This window comes from Galleria mellonella, unplaced genomic scaffold, assembly GCF_026898425.1.
Source record: "Galleria mellonella isolate WM207_F2 unplaced genomic scaffold, CSIRO_AGI_GalMel_v1 utg35, whole genome shotgun sequence".
NCBI lineage: Eukaryota > Metazoa > Arthropoda > Insecta > Lepidoptera > Pyralidae > Galleria > Galleria mellonella.
This window is the reverse complement of record NW_026442082.1, coordinates 2,198,869-2,220,306: the sequence shown is the minus strand read 5'-3', so window position 1 is coordinate 2,220,306 and position 21,438 is coordinate 2,198,869. Positions and strand designations below refer to the sequence as shown.

At 29.7% G+C, this 21,438-nt stretch overlaps 1 protein-coding gene across 1 annotated transcript; it reads left to right on the top strand.

Annotated features, from left to right (window-relative positions):
• The first annotated feature begins 907 nt into the window (after positions 1-907).
• Positions 908-21,077, top strand: LOC113514513 (uncharacterized). The gene is made up of 3 exons (XM_026898602.3): positions 908-1,523; positions 5,407-5,534; positions 20,476-21,077. The coding sequence occupies exons 1-3, from the start codon at positions 1,112-1,114 to the stop codon at positions 20,641-20,643; spliced, it is 708 nt and encodes a 235-aa protein (XP_026754403.1). The 5' UTR covers positions 908-1,111; the 3' UTR covers positions 20,644-21,077.
• The last annotated feature ends 361 nt before the right edge of the window (positions 21,078-21,438 follow it).

Sequence of the window (21,438 nt, the reverse complement as noted above, 5' to 3'; positions counted from 1 at the left end):
TAGGAAAGGATTTTATCTTATTATTATAAGAAAATTAAGACGCCATGTAGTTCTGGTATAGAGAAGGCCACCCTTTCCTTTCCCATGGGTGTTGTAAGAGGCGACTAAGGCAGATGGTCGAGGGATGGGCAGCAGCGATCCTCTTAATATATCACCAAAGCCTAATTCGCTTGCCAAGTATGACCCTACTAACAAAACTCTCCCTTATGGGAGAGGACTATGTTCAGCAGTGGACAGTTAATGGCTGGTATGATGATAAGAAAGTTGTAACTAGACGTTGTCTATAGGAAGTGGGAAATATGGAAGAAATTAAAAAAATATAAGGGGTCGCAAGAATGCCGATAGAGGTTAAAACAATATTTTTTTATAAATTTTCTCTGTATATTTGTTTTGGCATTACACTAAAACTACTACACTAAATTGGATGCATTTTTCATAGTTACGTTTCTGAAAGTTGAACGTTAATTTAAATGTAGTGTAAATTTAATGATATTTTCTAAGATTATTTACAAGCGACATTTAAAAGATGACGGTTCCTAATCCATCTGTTTTTCTTATAGCTGTGTTACGCGAATAAATACCCATTGCTGAATTCTTTTTTCAATGATAAATTAAATTAAAGAACAGCAAATGCTGCTTCTGTAGAGAATTGTATTTAAAACTACTAATTATAAACTAGTTCTATCTATTACTACTCGTTTTTCATTAGTGGTGTTTCTGAAAGTACGTTTAACCTATTCTAGTGATCACGAAGCAATCGTGCTATATTATACCATTATATTTGACAATTAGCAATTGATCACAAAGCCATCACTTACACACAATCACAAAATCACAAAGACAATAAATAGTCAATTACAGAGACATCGTCATCATTCGTATGTCATAAACCCTCTTAATCATACTACCGGTAAACGCGATACTACCAGCAAACTCGCCGTTCATTCATAAGTTGACTAGTGTACTTACGGCTTAGAACGGCGTACCCCCGATGTGAACTGCACAATTCTTTTTGTAGTCACTACATAGCCTATAAATACGCGTAGCGTTTGCATGTACATCACCAGTCTTTTTTATCTAACCGTCCCGTCAACATCAGTCAAAGTTCACAATGTATTTAAAAGTGTTATTATTCTCTGTTGCTTGTACTGTAGTACAATCGGCTACGTCGAGGGAGGATATAGGCATGAGATACATCACAAGGATATACGAGGATTGCGTTCATTCGGATGGAGTTGTCCCTTGCTTGAAGAAGAAGGCCATACTGTTCTTCGATAGGGCTGCAAGATTGGATGCGATACCGTTAATCGATGGTGTGGATATTGTTAAGAGTTCAGAACCGGAGACAGTTTCAATCAGTGAAAACGACATTGAGTCGAATCTGCCAAGAAATTTGAACGACAAGAACGAAGCTTTGACTGATATGCTTTGGGACAGGATCGCGTCTTTTGCTAACTCTAGGACTATCCAATTGTCATTACCAAAGATCACTGGACAGGACCTCAATAGAGGAGTTGAAGAAGGTAAGCCAATGTCATTGGGTATCATTCTTACACGATGATCACATCGTAATTTATACTGCATAAGACTTTATAATATGTGAAACACTTTGAATACATTAATGCGTTCATTTACCTATAGATACTGATCACAATGCAGTGCAGATGCTTGAAATTTTATTAATTGCATGCATTATTCATAATTGCAATACAACGTAATTGTTTATCATTGCCTATAAGATATTTAAATTATTATGTCCTTTTTATACATACGAGTATAAATTACATTGTTTGCTTTTGAGGTATTATAATGTATTGAAATCAAAGACAATTTAAATTAATAATAAATAACCTACAGGAAAAAAACATAGAAATTAGAGATATGTGGATTTTGAGTATATTATGTAACCTGACCTGTCTGAAACCATGATACCTGAATTCATAGATATTCCTAAAAAGTTTTGTAATTGTAAGTGTTTAAGTTGTATGGATTATGCAGAAAAATTCAAATTCCTACATCATAACGAAATATCTGTAGTTAGGTTCATCAGGTTACTTATTACATATTATCCAATAGTTTTTATTCAAGAAATGATCAAAATCTGTTTGCTGTTATTAATCAAAAGATTTGTACTGACTTTAATTAAGAAAATTACAAATGAACATAACTATTTTGTCAAACTTTTTCATATTTTAAATTATTTATAATAATATAACATAATATATAAGTTCTTATAAATACCAAAGAAATATCTGAAAAAGGCATTTTTCTCTTTGATATATTTCAATATTAATGATGTCTCCCGTGAACCTAAATCTCCAATATAGACGCAGAGAGTAGTAATTTACCTGTTTTTAAGTGCCTTCAAAACTATAAGATTGAAAATAGATTTATATGATATTTTTTATATTGAAAAGACCAACAAGGAAGTAAAAGCACTTCCTTGTTGATCCTGTTGGATAAAATTAATTTTTAACATACATCAATGTATTAGTTTATTCTTAAATTCTTAAAAACGTAAATATTCTTATAAAAACTTATCAAAATAAATGAGCATTATAGATATATGAGACAGAGACAATGAGCATACGAGAAATCATATTATATAAAGATTTCTGTTTATCGAAATATTTTATTAAAAAAAAATGGGCGTAGCAAAATCATAAAAAGCTATTTTTTTAATGTGATAGTTTACATACACCATGTTTATTTTATCTTCTTAGTCTATAGCATTCTTAAATAAGGCAAATATAATGAAATCCGATGAATTGCAATCATTTAGGGAACAAGTTGCTCAATAATCTGGACATAACTATAATCTATTATAACCTAACATATTGTACAGAAGGGAAAGAGATTGTTATTAATGGAGTTTAATTAGCAAAGATACCCTATTATGTCGACCTCCAAGCGGTTCCCTGTGGATACTATCGAAGTTAACTATTATTACTAAATTTGTCATAATGGGCAGTTGACCCATGTCTGCTTCATCCTTATCAATCTTCCACCACTGGTGCTTTACCAGCATATATCGATAACGCAGTCAGATTTCATTTACCATTATCATCCATAAAAAAAGAACATATATATATAGGAATAACTTTATCCTCCTTATTTCAGCAATCGGAAATAAATGGAGAGAAGGACTTAAATCTCAGTCAGCAAATTTTTATTTTGAACTAAATATTAAATTTAAACTTGAATTACAATTATTAACTTTATTAGTAGTAGGCCAATATTTGAATACCTTAATTCTCTGCAAATCCAATAAGAAGTCGTGGAAAACCTCATATGTGATGAAGATATAATTACGATTGGTTGCATAAGATACTCCTTGGCCAGCAACCGTGGGAAGTAGAAGCAGTTGGAGAAGGGCTTTACCCATCAATAAAACACTATGAGCTATGACTGACTAATAATTATTAAAATAAAGAAACATTAAAGCATGTTACAATTGAGAGCAATGTTCCCAAACATAAATTTTAACGTGCCGCAGTTAACTCTAATGGTCGTAGAAACAGCAAAACATTTCCCATAAATTGCACCCATTAAGTATAATGTCCAGCGGCTACATTTGCACATTGTTTGGATCCTAATATATTGTTATACAGATTTCTAATAACCGCCATAACCTTTCATATCTGTGCATTACTTTAATCTTATAATATTATTCTGATGACAAGTTGCTTTCAAGAGAGCTGTTTAATTTGCTATTGAAAATTCTAATGCATTGAAAGCTATTGACAATTTTGTTATGGCAAATTTAAAATTTGATGTTCAGGAATAGAAAGTAAAAGTAAATGTAGTAATCGTAGGAAATGTAGTGTTTAGACAGATAGAAAGTAATAATACAAAAGGTTATTCTTCCGGTCAATTAAGTATAGGTCACGATGATTTTATTGCTCGCTCCGATGACAGATATGTTATGCGCAAATGATTAAAAGTTACAAGATAAAATTTAAAGTGAATTATGTATTTTGATTTTGGTTCTATTGTTTTCACATACAAATTGTCTGTATAATACCATTGTAAAATTTTATATATTTACATTTTAAAATAATTTACAGACGAAATCTGATTCTGATTGATGATGATAAAGTGAATTTAGTATAAGAAATGGATTAGCTGAAAAAGGTTCCTGACAACCTGAAGAAAGATATAGGTACTTATTTCATAATGTAACATAACACTGATTCTATGCAAGGTACTAGATATTACACGAATTCATATTTAAAAACGAATACCTCGCATCTCATATCTATTAATAGGATATTACAGAAGTTAAACGTCATGAAATAATTTACGTGCGATATGGAATGTGAAAAAAAAAGTCATAGCTTTCGAATAAATACAATCTCTTGCAAACATTAAAATATTAAATCCTCTATCGGCAGACTGACTTATTATGGTCATGTAAGGAGTTTGTTCCTAGCTTAAAATGAAAGTTTTCTGTTGTTTCAGTTGTCTTTACAGCAAAATTACACTTGCCAATATCTTAAAAAAAAATAGTATTCCAAATTATGTTATTGATTTTTATTTCAAATTGAACTTTCTAATTTTTTATTTAAGGTTTATTTTCTATTAAAAAAAAAGACAATGTATTAGTATATATTTTTTTAAAGTCGTCTAATAGTATTCACTTTCATGAATGACACTGCTATAGCGTCTCTCTTAAAAAAATATAATTACCATTTGGAAGCTTATCATTTGGGAGTAATTTATAAAAAAAAAATACATATTTATTGTTCGTTTTATTGAGTATTAAAAAAATTAAGTTACAATTTAGTAGGCATAATTATCTAGTCAAATGAACGTGCACTTATTCTAATATTTCCTATGTATGTAGTTCTAACCAATTATTTACTATCGAAAATAAACGCGAAGTATTTTTCAATTACATTATGATACTTGTGAAGGAAATATTAACTTATCACGCGATTTCCTTTATCTAGCACTACAACAGTATATTCCTGTTTCCTGAAATTATTTATGACTGATAAATTTTCCACATTTCAGATTTCTTTGAAATCATCACATACTTTCATTTGATCTCTAACAATTATTACACTATGTAATTTCACGCAATTTAACTCGATTTATCTAGCGTGTTTGTTATCTTTTTAATATAACAATACGTTATCATCACAACTACATAATTGTTTATTATTTACATAGCAAAATTGAATATTTTTTACATTCTCTAATGAATATTCAAATACGAGTACATAATCAGAAATGATAATTAATCTTTCTAGAATAGAATAATTAAGTATAATATTATTTACAGGAAAAAAAAATAATATTCTAAAATAACTTAAAAATTACAAACAAATATAGACTCTAATACTAACGAGAATGACAGTGTTTTGGAAATGATTTTAACGTGTTTCGGATTAAATTTTCCAGGTAGAGGAAAGATGAAGAAAATGATGGGAATGATGATGATGGGAGCCAGTATGAAGTTAGCGGCAATGATTCCGTTGGCTATTGCGGGACTCTTCGCTTTAGCCGGAAAAGCTTTAATAATAGCTAAGGTATTTATTTTTCATATTTATTTTATAATTATTATTATTATTCTCTTCTTAACATTAATTTACTTAAGGTGTAAGTAATATATAGCAATATCTATATATTGTAGATACAATACCTATATATTGACTTATTAACGCATATAATATATATCGGTTACCCAAGATATAATGTAGAAATAAAGAAGTCAATTGAATTAAATATAGATATCAGGCTGGTATAAGTGATATCGAAATAGGTAATGACTTTTACCCGTCATCAATGTTTAGAGGAAATCAATATTTATGAAGAGTAATATAGATGTTATCCATGACTTATTTGCTTAAACTGTTACAAAACATTTGATTTTATACTGATATTTAATCATCATACACGTCAAGTAATTCCTATTAGTTACTCTAATCTTAAAACAAAGAGTTTTAAAAACTTTTGGGACAAAGTTCTACTTATTCATAATGAGAACTCAATTCGTTTGTACTAAAAATACAACAATTTTATTTTACTTCCAAATAAATTATAATCATTATTAACAAAAATGACACGAAATTTACATTCAAAAACTTCATTATTACCTTCGCTTTCACGAGATAATTGTAGACACATGAATTCACATGTCCAAATTAACTTTAAACATAGAAATTTGTTGGCTCATAAATGATTGGAACATTGTTGTAATTACACATTGAAAATAAAGAGAAAACCATCTATTAGACATATTAATCGTGAGTAATTTAATTGATATTGTAGTATATTTCATCTATTGTTAAGTATACTTGTACATGGCAAAGATACGTGGGAATATTTCTGTGTTGTGACGTATCGGTGTACAGAATATTTTACTGTGAGAGTGTTCCTTTTTGATTTGTGCCAAGATTATTGTCATGTTCCACATTTTCTTTGTTGTTGAGGTGAAATTCTAGCCCTAAGCCTTCACTAATACATTCTAAACCTTGATCTAGATTTTATTTAGTACACTGACAGAATATACTAGACGTCAAATAACTTTGACGGTCATGTTTTCCCTTTGTTTGTTACTATTAGAAATTTCAAAATCTACTTAGATATTCTTAGATACACATTGCAGTAGGACTTACTGCTATTTAGCTTTCAAAGGTGTTCGCATGGATATTTGTTACTCGTGTACGTAAAAACTTTTAAATAGATTTCAATGAAATTTAGTATACCTGAAATTTTATATTTTATATATATATATATATATATATATATCTAATAAGTTATAAAATAATAATAAACTTGGCGTGTGTGAGCGGCTCAACCAATCGTCATGAAATTTGAGATACACGTATTTGGGGTGAAGAAGAAAAGGTTTTTATCGATCAATCACCATATTCCGGTTACGCGAACGTAACAGGCAACGAACTAATAGTGAAAGAATATAATATATGATATAAATTAGGATACGAATGCAAATTATTCACAATAGAAACTGCCCACCCATTTGCAGTCACTTCTCTATTAATCAAAACATTCTCTCTGACAGATTTGACACTTGACCTTTCTAACAAGTGATTCTTGATAACTCCCATACAACTTTCTTTTTTTTTTGTTTCCCTAATCTTCTACAATCATCCGTGAGAGTTATTCACTGCGCGATTTGTGTTGGCATAGATAATCTTTTTGTTTTTTTTAAGGGCTCTCTGTCCTCAATGTGGTATTCGTAATGACCTTAAATTTTTAACATAAATATACACGTATGAGTCACTATGAAATTGATGTAGTATATGGTATTTATGATGAAATATTAACTTAAACAAATGCCTTCATTATCAACTATCAACATTATTTAATTTTTTTTTTATGGATATTTTTAATTTAGTTCACTTTTTTTTTAATTGAATAGGCCTCATATTGTTACACGACGTATATTAATTAATTATATTTATGATAATACAAAAAATACTTATTTAATACTTAGTTTATTAAAGTATTTATTTAGTTAATTTCAAAATTGCGCGTTATTTGCACATTTTGAATTCACAATCAGGACTTAACGTGTTACCACTTGGTGCAGTCCACATCGAAACATCAGCAATAAAATATCGGATATATTGGTACTATTTACCTGTAATCGCGTCGCGTTATATCCCGATTATAATTTTTATACGCCATGTTTGGCAGGCGTATCGGCAACCAGAGTTATTCTTTTGCTGATAGGGTCGGGACAGTATTGGGGTAAAAAATATTTTAAGCTACTTCAATTTATTTTTATTCAATCACAGAGAATTAACAATGTTATATTAATTGATACGGTACAATAATGTTTGATCCAAGTTTGCTCTTCAAAAATATGCATATACAGCATGATCTAAGTTTAACGACATATTTTGAACATTGATGTTGTTGTTTTATTAATAGATAACAATTTGTTGTCTTTCAATAAGTTCTTTGAGGAATCTGGTACCTATAAATATAAATAGGATCTCAATAAATGTTTATAATACTCAAGGCCACTTAGAGCTTGCGGCATAGATTGAAAATAACACGTTGGTGAAGCCGCGAGAAGTTTAGAGCTAAACGTAAACTGTGGTTACAGACAAAGTAATGTTAGCATGTAAAGAGCAAAATATAAAAAATAGAAATATTGGAATTTTGTTTAAATCAAGTGTTTCAGTTTACCCACTACATTATAATAAAGGGCATTTCAAAAGACGTACCTACAAATATTTAAAAGGCCGGTACGCATAAGCAACTCCTCTAGTGTTGCAGATTTTCGTGGGCAACGGCAGCCGCTTTATATCTGGTGGAACGACTGCTCGTTTGCCTACCTAAAATAAAAAATAAAACAAGTTAGAATGGCAAACAAGATAACGGCCCACCTGATGAGAAGTGATAAGTAATATACCTATTGATTCACAGTAAAGTTTTTGCGTTAAGATTAAATAGTGGCTTGTCTAAGCTATTATTGTATAATTGTTATGAATTATTCACTGAGAATGGTAGATAACGAATTATCGCGAGCACAGTTAGAGGATAAAGTGGTTATTACTGCGACTGGGAGTTTTGTTTTCAATTCCCAAACCTCCTCGGGGATACGAATGTGTGCTGTCGGACTCCTACCATCTATTCCGGTGTTCCGGTAAACACCGGTTTTGTCAAAGTTACGGTTTTATTTTCTCATGATTCTTTCAGAAACTCCTTCCCTCTCCCCCTCTTCATAAAACCTACCGTTGTAACCTCATCACGTTAAAAGGTAGTTCCTTTTACCTTTTACTTACCTACTACTAATAAAAACCTTAAAATGATCCATGATCTGTTATGCAATTACAACTTGAATACTCTCTGAACCTATATGACAATAAATTGAAAAGTTACCTTTTTTTATTAGTATGAAAGGATAAATATTTTTCTAATTAACATTATGTAATTCTGTATCAATATTTTTTATTTCTATAAGTATTTAATACGTTATGGAAAAGGATGTGCAAATACAAGAATAAAAAGGCATCACTTGGCTTATCACAGTTACTAGAAGAAGCGGCATTGTCTGTTAGTAACCGCGAGAATGTCTGTTAGTTTCCAGCGAAAATTTCCAAAATGTTTTCTAGTATACGGATAAAGGAGATGTATGTGTTAAAATAACAAAGCCTATAGATTTTGTGAATTAGTTTTTTTTTTATATATTAAAGAAAAAAATAAAAACTAAGAAAGACAACGTAATAGTAAGATCAAAAAAGTTAGGTTAGCAGAAAAAATAGCGAGTTAATAATATTTACAAATAAAACTTTTAAAATAATTCAAGTCATTTATACTGACGTTACTTTTACTTAGCGATATAGGTACCATCATAAACAAGTACAGTTCTATTTTATTTCTAGAACGGTTGAGACACGATCTAGGCGTTTAACCCTGACTTTCCGTATATTTGAAATTAACTGTTATTCGACTTAAGATGGAACATATAGGTAACATAAAAGATATTTCACATATACTATAGGCATTATACAATATTTTAAGATATTAAACTATACCCAAAGATTACTGTTTAAATTTATTTATTTATTTTTAATGCATAATATAGAGTTGTTACCGTGGTCTTATGAAGAGTAACATAAACCCTGTTTGGGTTGAGCAAAATTTAGTTCCTAAATAGTTTACATATGTGCATCAATGTCCATTGAAATGTTAGGTTATATTTAATTGCTTTAATATATATTTTTCTATTAAAAGGGTCCCGTGACTGATCACGATCTCGCCTGATGAATAGCGTAGATGTAGTCTAAGATGGGACTCGCGGGTTTACAAATAGTTAAATAGTTACAAATATATTGGTCTTTTATAATGTTTGTGGTATATATTTAAATAAATTTTGATTGGAATTAAATAAGAAACATGAATAGTCTAGCAGGTATCTATTGTAGAAGTCTAAAAAGCTTCCTTCCAATTAAAAAACATTAATAAAACATATTGAATAACCCTTGTCAAAAATTAAGTATTGAGTAAGGCAATATTTTTTTCTAATTACACAAAAATAACAATTTATAGTTATTTATTTCGACTTTGCTCACGTTTTAAATTCGGAAATACAATATAATATGACTTGTAGTAGTCAATAAAAGTAGTATTATTCAATATTATGGACTTCATTTTAAAATGTAATAAAATCAAGCCTTTAAACGTACATCTTATGAAACAATGCAGAAGAAACTTCCCTTCCGTTCATATTATAGTACAAATGTGTGCTAAATGATACTGGCATTGATTTAATCGATGACACAGTTTACATGATGGAAATCACAAACAATAATGTGAAACTAAATCATTGCTAAGTAAAGAGGAGACACGTTTTTGTTAGATCATCGGGGAGATCGTTGAACCTCATTTCTTTACAGATCAGGGTCTATAATTTGCACCATATCGTTTACTAGTGACTAGTGATCTCACCTCCCTTCATATGATTAGATAGAATTTTCCAAAAGAAGGATATGTATTATTTTTGTAAAATTCTGTGACTGTTATTCACTAATCTAACTTTATCTTTCTATAAGACATTTTTTTTTAAATCGGTTTATTAATTTTTGAGTTTATCCATTACAAACAAACAAATAAACGATCATGTCTTCTCTCTTTATAAATTTAGTTATTCATATATATTACAATTAAAAACAATGAGTACTGTTTCATTTAAAATAGTAGGGTTTATTTAATTTTATAACCATATAATGAACTTAAACAGGTGCCTGATAGCTTATTTACAAATTTTAATAATGCTTTCTCAATAGTAAATTTACCTTTTCTAAATTGAACTGTAACTTAAAAAAAAAAGAGTTATTCCTTTTATGTCTTAATTGATTTTACTCTATTTGAATTAAAGTTTGATATTTCCCATTAATGAAGTCTAAGTAAATGTTGTGACAATGTGTGTAAAAACTAAAGCACTGTAACGATTTTGATTAAATTTCCAATAGGACCCATCTGTAACTATACCTATCCTTTTAGATAAAAAACGATTTTTCCCATACAGTTTATAAATAACAAAGTTCTGAGGTAACAAACATAAAAATATAACCTCCTTTTTTGAAGTCGGTTAAAAATTATAAAATAAACATCATGATAATACGAATAAATAACAAACATTAGTCTCTAAACGGGAATAAAAATATAATTATGATTATTATCTGAAACTATCAAGGGATTTATATATAAAAAAAAATATGATATCAGTCTCTGACAACGATTACGATTATGTTTCTATTATGTTCTTTCATCTGCTCCAAATTCAATCGACTTCAATTAAACACTACTAAAAGATTCCATTTGGCGTTCCATTGTTTCTGCCTACCCTAATGGGAGACAGGCGTGACAGATATGTATGTATGTATGTATGAAAGATTCCTCTTTCTTTTCCGTGGGTGTCGTTAGAAGCAACTAAAGGTATTTAATGGTCTAGGAATGGCGGCAGCGTCTCTCTTAAATCGTTCTGGCCGTGTCAATGACTGGAAATATACCCCCAAAGGTAAATTGTTATCAGGATCGGTCCCATTCCTTATCGCAGTCTATGGGATAGGTCTACGTTCAGTATTAGACATATCGTCATAGTCGTAGAATACTGACGGATCTGACAAAGATTACATATAAAGATCCGTCAGTATTCTACGACTATGACAATATAACGACTGATATATTAATGAATATTTGTAGTAATGAAGCGAATTATCCCATTGCTAGCCGTCGACCTATACGCGGTCGTCCCGGGAAAGTACCATAGTTAGTTACTGATGAATTTTCAGTAAGCCAACTGGATTGACTTCAACCCTACCTATCATATCTGCTAGCGTATACTGATAACGCAAGTGGGGGTACCATTATATTTCATCCTATAAAAAACAAATTATTATTACTAATTCTTAATCTACTTTTTTTTTATTTATGATTCATTAGTACAAATATGTGTACATGGCGGACTTAATGCTAAAAACATTCTCTCCCAGTCAACCATAGGGAAGTGTCAGAATACTCGAATGCGGTACTGCTAATTATTGATATACATACATACTAAAATTACATATATAAACTAATAAATATATATGAATAACAAATATACATATACATATATGATATATACTATATTATACACGAAATTGAGAATAATATAAAGCACTTACTTTTCATGTCAATATGGCACAAAACAAATACCGTGTGGTCCAGGAATAGAATAGACCACCCCTTACTTTTCCGTGGATGTCGTAAGAGGCGACTAAGGGAGGGCGAGAGACGGGTAGCAACATCGTTCTTAAAACAACTTCAAAGAAATTATGTATAATCATTGTGCAATATTACATGTAGGCACAGCCTAAATGCGATTGCCAATCAGCCTGACAAGCGTGGCAACTACTGGCAAAACCTCCCAAGGGGAAGACTTATGTTCAGGCTTACTAAATAACGACGGCAGAAAAAGTAATATTTAGATTTCTATTTTATTTTTTTAATATTTCCTTAAATGGTTTCTTGCTTTTGAACTCTTTTCATATTTTTTTTTTCAAGTTATAGTATAAAACAATAGAATTTACATTAATTACAGTATACATTACTTTCTCTGGTTTAATTTTCACTTTTGAATAATTAACTATATGTTTGATGTGAATCTTCTTTACATCTAACCAAAGTAATTTACTTAAATGACTTGCTTTATACAGAGTATATTTGTTGAAAAGACTTATTACACAGCGGTGCATCTAATGTTCAATTGTCTGTAACGCAGAGATTTATCAGTGGCACTGTACTTGTAATGTTTACGAGTACAAGTTTTGTTATTGTTCTCTTTAATTTATATATCACTATTATTATTGTCTTTTTTAAAGTAGTGAATGTGAATACAGTCAATCAAATAATTATTGTTACGTCAGTTAATCTATTCTCATAAAATCCTTTGTCCTGACTATCTATCAACACACAGTCAGAACTACTAAGTCTAGAAACCTGAAATTTAGACTATAGGTTTATTTTATAAGCATACATTATAGAATTTTTGAAAATTTCAATCTACAAAGAAAATACAACACGATGAGCGCAAAACTGCGGGCAATAGCTAGTCTGAGGGATGATAGGTGAAAATGTGGCAGGTCAGTTGGTCCATTGTATAGAATTCATCAAAAATTAACCACGATGGGTTTTAAGAGGGACCTTGTGGAGGTCGACCTGATGGGTTATATTGCTAACAATAAAGGATTTTAAACCACATTTCCCTCCATAGTATTTCAGTTTATATATAAGGATAGGATATATAGCACTGATATTTCTCTAATATGGCGTACGCATTAGCAATATCATGGGTTTAAAAGTGTATTCTATGCTATATAAGTGAAAAGTGCTACTCATGTCTGTAGATGACAGTAACCACTTTCCATCGAGCGAGCCGTCAGCTTGTTTGCCATTTTAAGTATCATAAAAAATGGCATCATTTAATCATCAATCATTAAACAAGTACCACAATCTGCAAACATAATTTAATTCAAATGTATAGTCTAAAAGGAATACGTATCGTCACGGCTGCCTTTCATCCAGCACTCTCATGGAATGAAAGGTAACTTTCCTTGGAAAGTGCTGATGTGGTGGGTCAGAGTAATTACTGGTTGACCTAAGATCATGCAATTTGAAAGTAATACGTGCATTATGATCGTGATCCTCCAATTCCGACCCAGTTGTTACATTAATTATGTTTTGTAAAAAAATATGTGCGTTCGTAATTATGAAGTTAGAATACTGCTATAGTTTAACTTTCTTGTTCGTAAAAACATCAAATATCTTATAACTTCTATTATAGCTATTGAACTGTTTTGTCTCTTTCTTTCATGTTAAATTCTCAATTTTAAAGAAAGTGACGAAACAGTGTAATAGTTAAAATAGGTTTGTAAAAGGTTTCAGTCTTTATGAATAAAGAGTGTAAGAATTTATACCACAAAAAGATGTGATTTCATTAAATCGTATTAATGTTATAAATGCAAAAGTTTGTATGGATGGGTGTTTGTAACTTTTTCATGCAGAAATTATTGAATAGATTTAAATGGAATTTGGTACCGTATTGGTACATTTGGTTGTTAAAGTATATGACAATACATTTTATCAATTCTCGTTTCTTAACCACTATTCACTAACTACCGAATTGAAGTGAAAACTGATTAAGTACCTAAATAAAAGATTTATTACTTTTGACAGTTCTTAAGAATGGGAAAACAATGATAAAGTTAACAATATTTTATTAGTACCTCTCCCAATTTGTTTACATTCTTATGGGTGAAAGTCTATGTATCTATCATTTTTCTTCTATTGTACTTTATCTTTTGATTGGCATCAGTCGTGGCTATTGTTAATTTTGTTACTTCTTGCATGGGTGTGGTAAGAATTTTACTGTTATGTTAAACATCGCACATTCATGTTCATTTTATCTCGTTATTAATTTCTTCACATATTATTTCTAAAAGTGATGCACAGTTTTTATCTTCTCTTTTGGTATTACCTTTCTTTCTTATTCTCTTTTGGTACCTTAGTTGCCTCTTACGACACTTACGGGAATAAAAGGGGTGGCCCATTCTATGTCAGAACCTAGCATGCTAGTGATTACTTTCTAGTATTTGTAATGATTAGTGTCAGGCAGACAAGTTGCGTGTAATTTTAATATTGTAGTACACATAATTAGTCTAAACCGGTACGTCTTAAGCGAAAGTGTGAAACCGTTTTAATTATTGTTTGCTTTTCAACACCTCATTCTGCAGTATCATTTATCTTGAAAGTGTGAAATGGGATCCAGACTAATTTCTATAACTAGCGTTAACGTTGTGTTGGATATTGCAGATTCTATAACGCTGTTATATCCATGGTACTGCTTATTTCTATAGGCGACGGTTACCACTTTTCATCAGATGGGCTGCTAGCTTGTTTGCCATTATAAATTGCATAAAAAAACGTAAGAATAATTACGTATGTTTAGCACCAAAATTTTATGTATATTAAAATTTTTAATACTCTATATGTATGTACTAATATTATAAAGAGGAAAGATGTGATTGTTTGTTTGTTATGGATAAACTCAAAAACTACTCAACCGATTAAAAAAAAATGTATAAAGCTACATTATCACCAAATAATACCCACGCAAAGCCAGGCGGAATCGGTAAAATATAATATTTAATTAGTTTTTACATTATTACTATTTATGGGCCAAAAAATGGGGATGAGTGTTACCCTCTGGTGACCAGAGTTTTTGGATACCTTTATTATACATAAAGGCCTCTAATGTTATTAACCTTGATGATCTATATATATACGTAACACTGATTAATAGCTTTGAAAATTTGTGCATATTCAATGTCTTTTAGTGCTGACTGTACCATGCCTCTATATCTGATGTTTTGATGTTTACATCTAGTAATAGAATTATATCTCTATCATAGTTTACGAAAAAATTAAAAAAATCCTTATGCAGTTCTATTTTATATACAAAAACTTCTGTATTTGATATATATATATATATATATATATATATATATATATATATATATATATATATATATATATATATATATATATATATATATATATATATATATATATATATATATATATATATACAAAACATTCTCATACTATCTAAATATAATAAGTAGGTATATAAAAACATGAGTATGTAACAATATTACAAGCGAACAATAATGTAGTATTTCGTAACATTTATCTCTTAAGAGAATGCTTACGTCTAATTAATTTAATTTTATATATGTGACGGTCATTAACACGTCAAATGGCGTTTAAAGAAATATTAATTGAAGTTTTTACTTTTTTTATGCAACTAAGAATTTCAAACAAGCTGACGGCCCACCTGATGGTAACTGGTAACCGTCGCCTATAGACATAAGCAGTGGACCACCAACCATAGACATAACAGAGTATACTGTTTTGCCCATGATACTCCCCATGCTTTGCTATTCCTAAGAACTTAGATGTTATTCCTGTTTACCCTGTAAATTCATTGCTCTTCAAATCGAAACGAACACGAATTGGACAGAAGTGCCAAAGCAAACGACTTTTGTACAAAGTCTCCCTCTAGTATCGTTTTATTGTGAGATAAATGAAATTATTTGTACAATTATGTTTCCCATATAATAATAATAATAACTACTTAATAATAATAAGTACTTTTATAATCAATACAATATACATCCATATAGGTGTTACATTAATTACATCATGGTTTTTTTGATGGATGAAAATGGTATGGTAACCCCGCCTGCGCTAACGGGATACGCTGGCGGAACACCAGTGAAGGGTGATAGATGAGAATGAAAACAGGCCAGTTAGCCCATCATGATGAATTCATCAGGAATTAACCATGATAGTTTCCAGGGGGAACCGCGAAGAGGTCGACCTGGTTGGGTATATTGCGAGCAATGGAATTCTCAATCTCCATTACTAACAATTCCTTTCCCCCAAATTTCATCATGGTTAGCTACATATTAAGTAGGTTACTAGTCTTTTGCCGGCTACTTCATATGCGTGGATTTCAAAAGTAGAAAAATCAATTAAATAGTACACTCCTAGATAGTGTATCAAAATAAAACATATACCAATTTCTAAGTGAGATCTTTAGTAATACAATTGTGAAAACCACGTAAAATTTGGTATAATATTTATTGTGTGATAATGGAACAAACATACAAATTTCTAAAAATTATTATTTAGGCTTCTAATACTCTTGTTCCCCTCCCTCACTCCCCATATAAAATTTTCTTGAATATCTCCAATGCTGAAACATTGTCTAATTAAAATTTTATTATATAATTCAGTTAATTTTGAACAATCGTATTTATATAAACAATCAATGCGATTACAAAAAACAGTTCTAAAATTAGATAGCGCTGTTTACCTGTAATTTTGTTACATTATGTTTCGAATATAAAATTATTGTATTAATATTTTAGCAGTATAATTTGTGTAGGAAATAAAATATAAATTATATAATTTGGACGTATTTTCAGAATACTGAATTGTTAATATAACAGTCACAAAGAACATTGAGTCATCCACATTAAAATACAAACGAATTGTTTTAATATTTTTAATACAATGGATATAAATTTGACGCCTGTTATACAATTATAACGTGTAAATTGTTTATGGATGTCAAAAATTTATATATATAATCATTATTATATTTATATCCGTTTATTATATATTACTGAAAATATACCTCCTTCATAGATTGCCATGAGGAAAGGTTTTAAATTTCTAAGCCACTTGCTATCATAGTTGAGCCATCACTTAGTTTGCACGTCGACCTACACTGCGTTAAATATCATCAAATTATAATATAAATAACACACATGAAAACAAAAAAAATTGAGACCAAAATAAGTAAATAAACTGCAAATTTACCATTACGCTTGGTATCCCGTCAGTGAAGTGTAATACATGTAGGCTTCCAACATTTAGAGAAACAGTATTCCCTAGGAAAAACATGCATTAGTTTAAACAAAGATGCTTCTTTCCCATCAATTCTCTATTCTTCGAGTTACAGAAATGCCCTATTTTTTAATTCAGGTTGCCGATTTTTTGTACTCTATTTTTTTATACACTATAAGTCTTTTCGTCTTTTGTTATAACTCTTATTTTTAATTCTATTATCGGGTATCTCGTGCCATACAGAAATATACTGCAAATAATTTTAATTATTATACTTATACATTCGATGGAAAAAAATAAGAAATATTAAAAATAAAAAATGTAAAAAATATACTACATTACAATTAAAAACAAACGCTACAGATAACTATTAATTAATCAGATTAGTAAACAAGCATGATAACTTAAAATAGTAGATCTTAATGCCATTGAAATAAGGTTTTAATTTAATAATATCTAAAAATGGAAAATGTAAATAACATATTAATATAGATAATAAGATATTATATCATAGATGTCTGCATATAGGACAAAGTCAGGTATTTACTAAGTACCAACACTAGGTTGTCGGTCTTCGGTGAACCGTTTCAATCCATTCAGTACGCATTGTATTATGAAAATGTTGCCATGTTACATTTTCCCCCCGATCGTGAGGGGAATAATATAAATAAATTATGAATATTTCGAGTTATAATAGAATACTTATTTCTTATAAAAATCTGTGTTTGTGCAACGACAAGCGACACTGATATCTTGATTCTCAAACACCTTGTTTTTTAACACTTTTGATTTTTTTTTTCTGTAAACTATTTTCTTAACAACAACTAATAGCTAAATTGATTTATAGAAGATTTTAGTATTTATAAATAAAATAATACTTCTTTAATTTTTTATTTTAATTAAAATTGCAAATATTTTTTAATAATTTTCATATACATGCATTACCAATATTTTTGACAGTAAAATAATCAACAATAAAACATTATATTTTGAAAGCTGTTTATTATATTTATAGTATTTATATTGTTATCAAAGACTCCCACATCTCATTAATTTATAAGATATCTATATTTTTGTTATGTTTCGTTTAAAGCACTAATATTATTTAAATAATAATTTATTAAATGAACAAAAAATAAAATAATTTATTGCTCATTGCATATTATTATTAAAAAAAGAACAAATTTCTAATCAAATCACGCAATTTTATTATAACAATAGGGATAATAACAATTGCAACTGGCAACACCGATCCAATGCCTGGCAGTCGTCTTAAAACAGCGTTCGCTATAAGCCGTTTAGAAATTTTATATTCTGAAATGTAGATAAGGGATTTGTGAATGAAGATTAGTGTTTGTTTTATTATTTACTGTCGCTCCAAGTAAATCTCGTGCGGCTTGTTTTTTTTTAATATTAAGCCGTTCGAGATTCACTTAGAATGATGGTGAAATAGTCGTCCATATGGAAGCGTTTGGTATGTTTTTAATTAGATAAAAGTCATTGCAGTTGGTCGACAGTTTTTTTTTTTTTTTTTATAATAGAGGCGAGGATATTGTTTTTTCTTTATGTTTAGTATAGTACTAATATAGTACTTATTATCTGTAGTATATTATTGATGTTTAAATAGGTCATTGCTTTACATCTGACTTATTTCGAAAATTTCTTTTGACAATTAAATTTTCTGAGTAACTCTCTGGTGATAGTAAATATCTATAACCAATAATGAACTGCTTTTTATAACTTTTTAGCAATCTATAAAGTTTACTTCCATATCAGACCTATATTAACCGTATCTCAAGTTATTTTTTTTAGCGAAATAGGTATCTCTCTTCTTTTACACGATCCATATTTAGCACCTTAATAATCATGCAAATATTTACTTGTATTTTTTTTTTATTAACATCTTTATCATTGTTACAAACAGAATTATATTAATTATTACCCGTGACTTTGTTCGCGTGACCGGGATGCAAGTATTGATTGACTGGGATAAAAAGTAGCCTGTGTTCAAATATCCCAAATATTAAATGTATACCAATTTTATAACGATTGGTCGAGCCGTTAAATGCCACAAGTTAACAAATAAACTTATTTTCACATTTACAATATTAGTAGAAGTTTACCTTCGACGAATTATGTAAGTACATATTTATGCTTATCACGTAGAAACCAACAGCATATATTAATCCCAAAATGTCCAATAATCAATTCTGGGAAATAAACTTTATTACAAACGTGTAGAGCTGGTTATTGCATAATACACAAAACGAATGGCATTTGTTGAGTCTGTTACATATGCAAGTCCGGTCGCCCGTTGATTTACTTAAGTTGTATTATAAAAATGAAGATCGATTATAATGTCCAACATACAGACAAAAGGTTTTGACTACTGGTCCTGCAATTTTTTTTTTTTTATACGTGTTGTAGAAATCCACTATTTTAAGGATGAATACGAATGGTAGCTTCGCCTGCGCTGTTAGTTTACGCTACCGGTGAAGAATGATAGGATGATAGGAGAAAATGAATCAGATCGAATAACGGAGACGAATTCACCAAAAATTCACCATGATTCTTCCCATGAATACCGTTTTGATAAAATTAATTAATTAATTATAATTAAATTAAAAAAAAAAAAAACTAAAATTGGTATTTGCACATATGTATGTCGAGCATAATTTGATATGGTTGAAAATATTGCTAATTCATTTTTAACAAATATTTTTATTAATTTATTTATTTGTCAATCAATTATCATTAAAAAATATGCTCACAATGATAAATCCTGATAACGAGTCATTTCACTACTGTTCCCGTTGTGATGTGAATAAAACTCGAAATATCCACATTTAACCGAGCGTTTTAAAATTCAATGTGACAGGCAGCGAACCTACCACCGTCATTTGGTTTATTTTATTTTATTTATTTAATTACTTTATTGTACACTTTTATAATACCTAAGATACATGACAGTGGAAAAAAGTGGTTTTGTCTTATAAATTCAAATTTTCTTATATGTTTTTTCTCCTTTCCCAGATTGCGTTACTTCTGTCAGGCATCATGGCTTTGAAGAAGCTAATGTCACAGAAGAACGGTGGCCACGAGAGCCACGGATGGTCATCAGGTGGCGGCGGTGGCGGTTGGGATCGTAGAGCTTATAACGAGGGCTCAGACTTAGCTTATTCTGCTTACAAACAAGAGTAAACTTACGTAAGCCTGATTTAAGTAGAGCGTGTTTTTCGGAGTCCTAATTTTTCTAATTTATTTTCTGTTTTTTTTTGTGATTTTACCCACCTTTCCATAAAAACGTTTTTCTCCATAATGTTATGGTAATGGTTAGTGAAAATATTATTAATGGTTAATGTGTGTATAATTGATCCAATCATGGGGTCGATTCTTGGTACTTTTTATTAAAAGGCATTATTTATTGTAGTTTTAAGCAACGACTGTATTATAGAATAATTTATTTATTATTATTTATTGAGAAACTGTGCCTAAATAAATACTCATCAATGTTACTCGTAACATGGATTTTTTTTGGACGCCATGTTTTTTCATTTAATATTTCTTTCTTCTACTATAGTTGTAATAAAAATAATACTTATTATTTATTAAAATAAAATAATTGTGAACATATAGTTTCTTGGTTTTATTTTATAATGTCTAATGTTTTAATGAAAAGAAAGACTCATTCAAGGTAAATTAAAAAAAAAATTACTGACTCCTAAATTAAAAAAAAAAACACCAAATATTCACACGACAAGCTACAAAAGTGGATGAAGCAGCAATTATGTATAAATAGACTTCGGTGGTCAATACGTTTACCTATATCTACTTACTTTAGATAGATAGATACTCTTTATTATTTCCTACGAAATATTATTGTAGTAGCCTTATTATAGCATACTGACATTTATTTGTAATTAAAATATAATATAAATAAACCCAAAAAAAAAGAAACTATTTTTATGGCATAGGGTGACCTCCTATGTAAAAAAA

Excerpts from the sequence above, each read along its gene's own strand:
- LOC113514513 (XM_026898602.3), top strand. The coding sequence starts at position 1,112 with ATGTATTTAAAAGTGTTATTATTCTCTGTTGCTTGTACTGTAGTACAA. Across the intron at positions 1,524-5,406 it reads CAATAGAGGAGTTGAAGAAG|GTAGAGGAAAGATGAAGAAA; the intron begins GTAAGCCAATGT and ends TAAATTTTCCAG. Across the intron at positions 5,535-20,475 it reads AAGCTTTAATAATAGCTAAG|ATTGCGTTACTTCTGTCAGG; the intron begins GTATTTATTTTT and ends CTCCTTTCCCAG.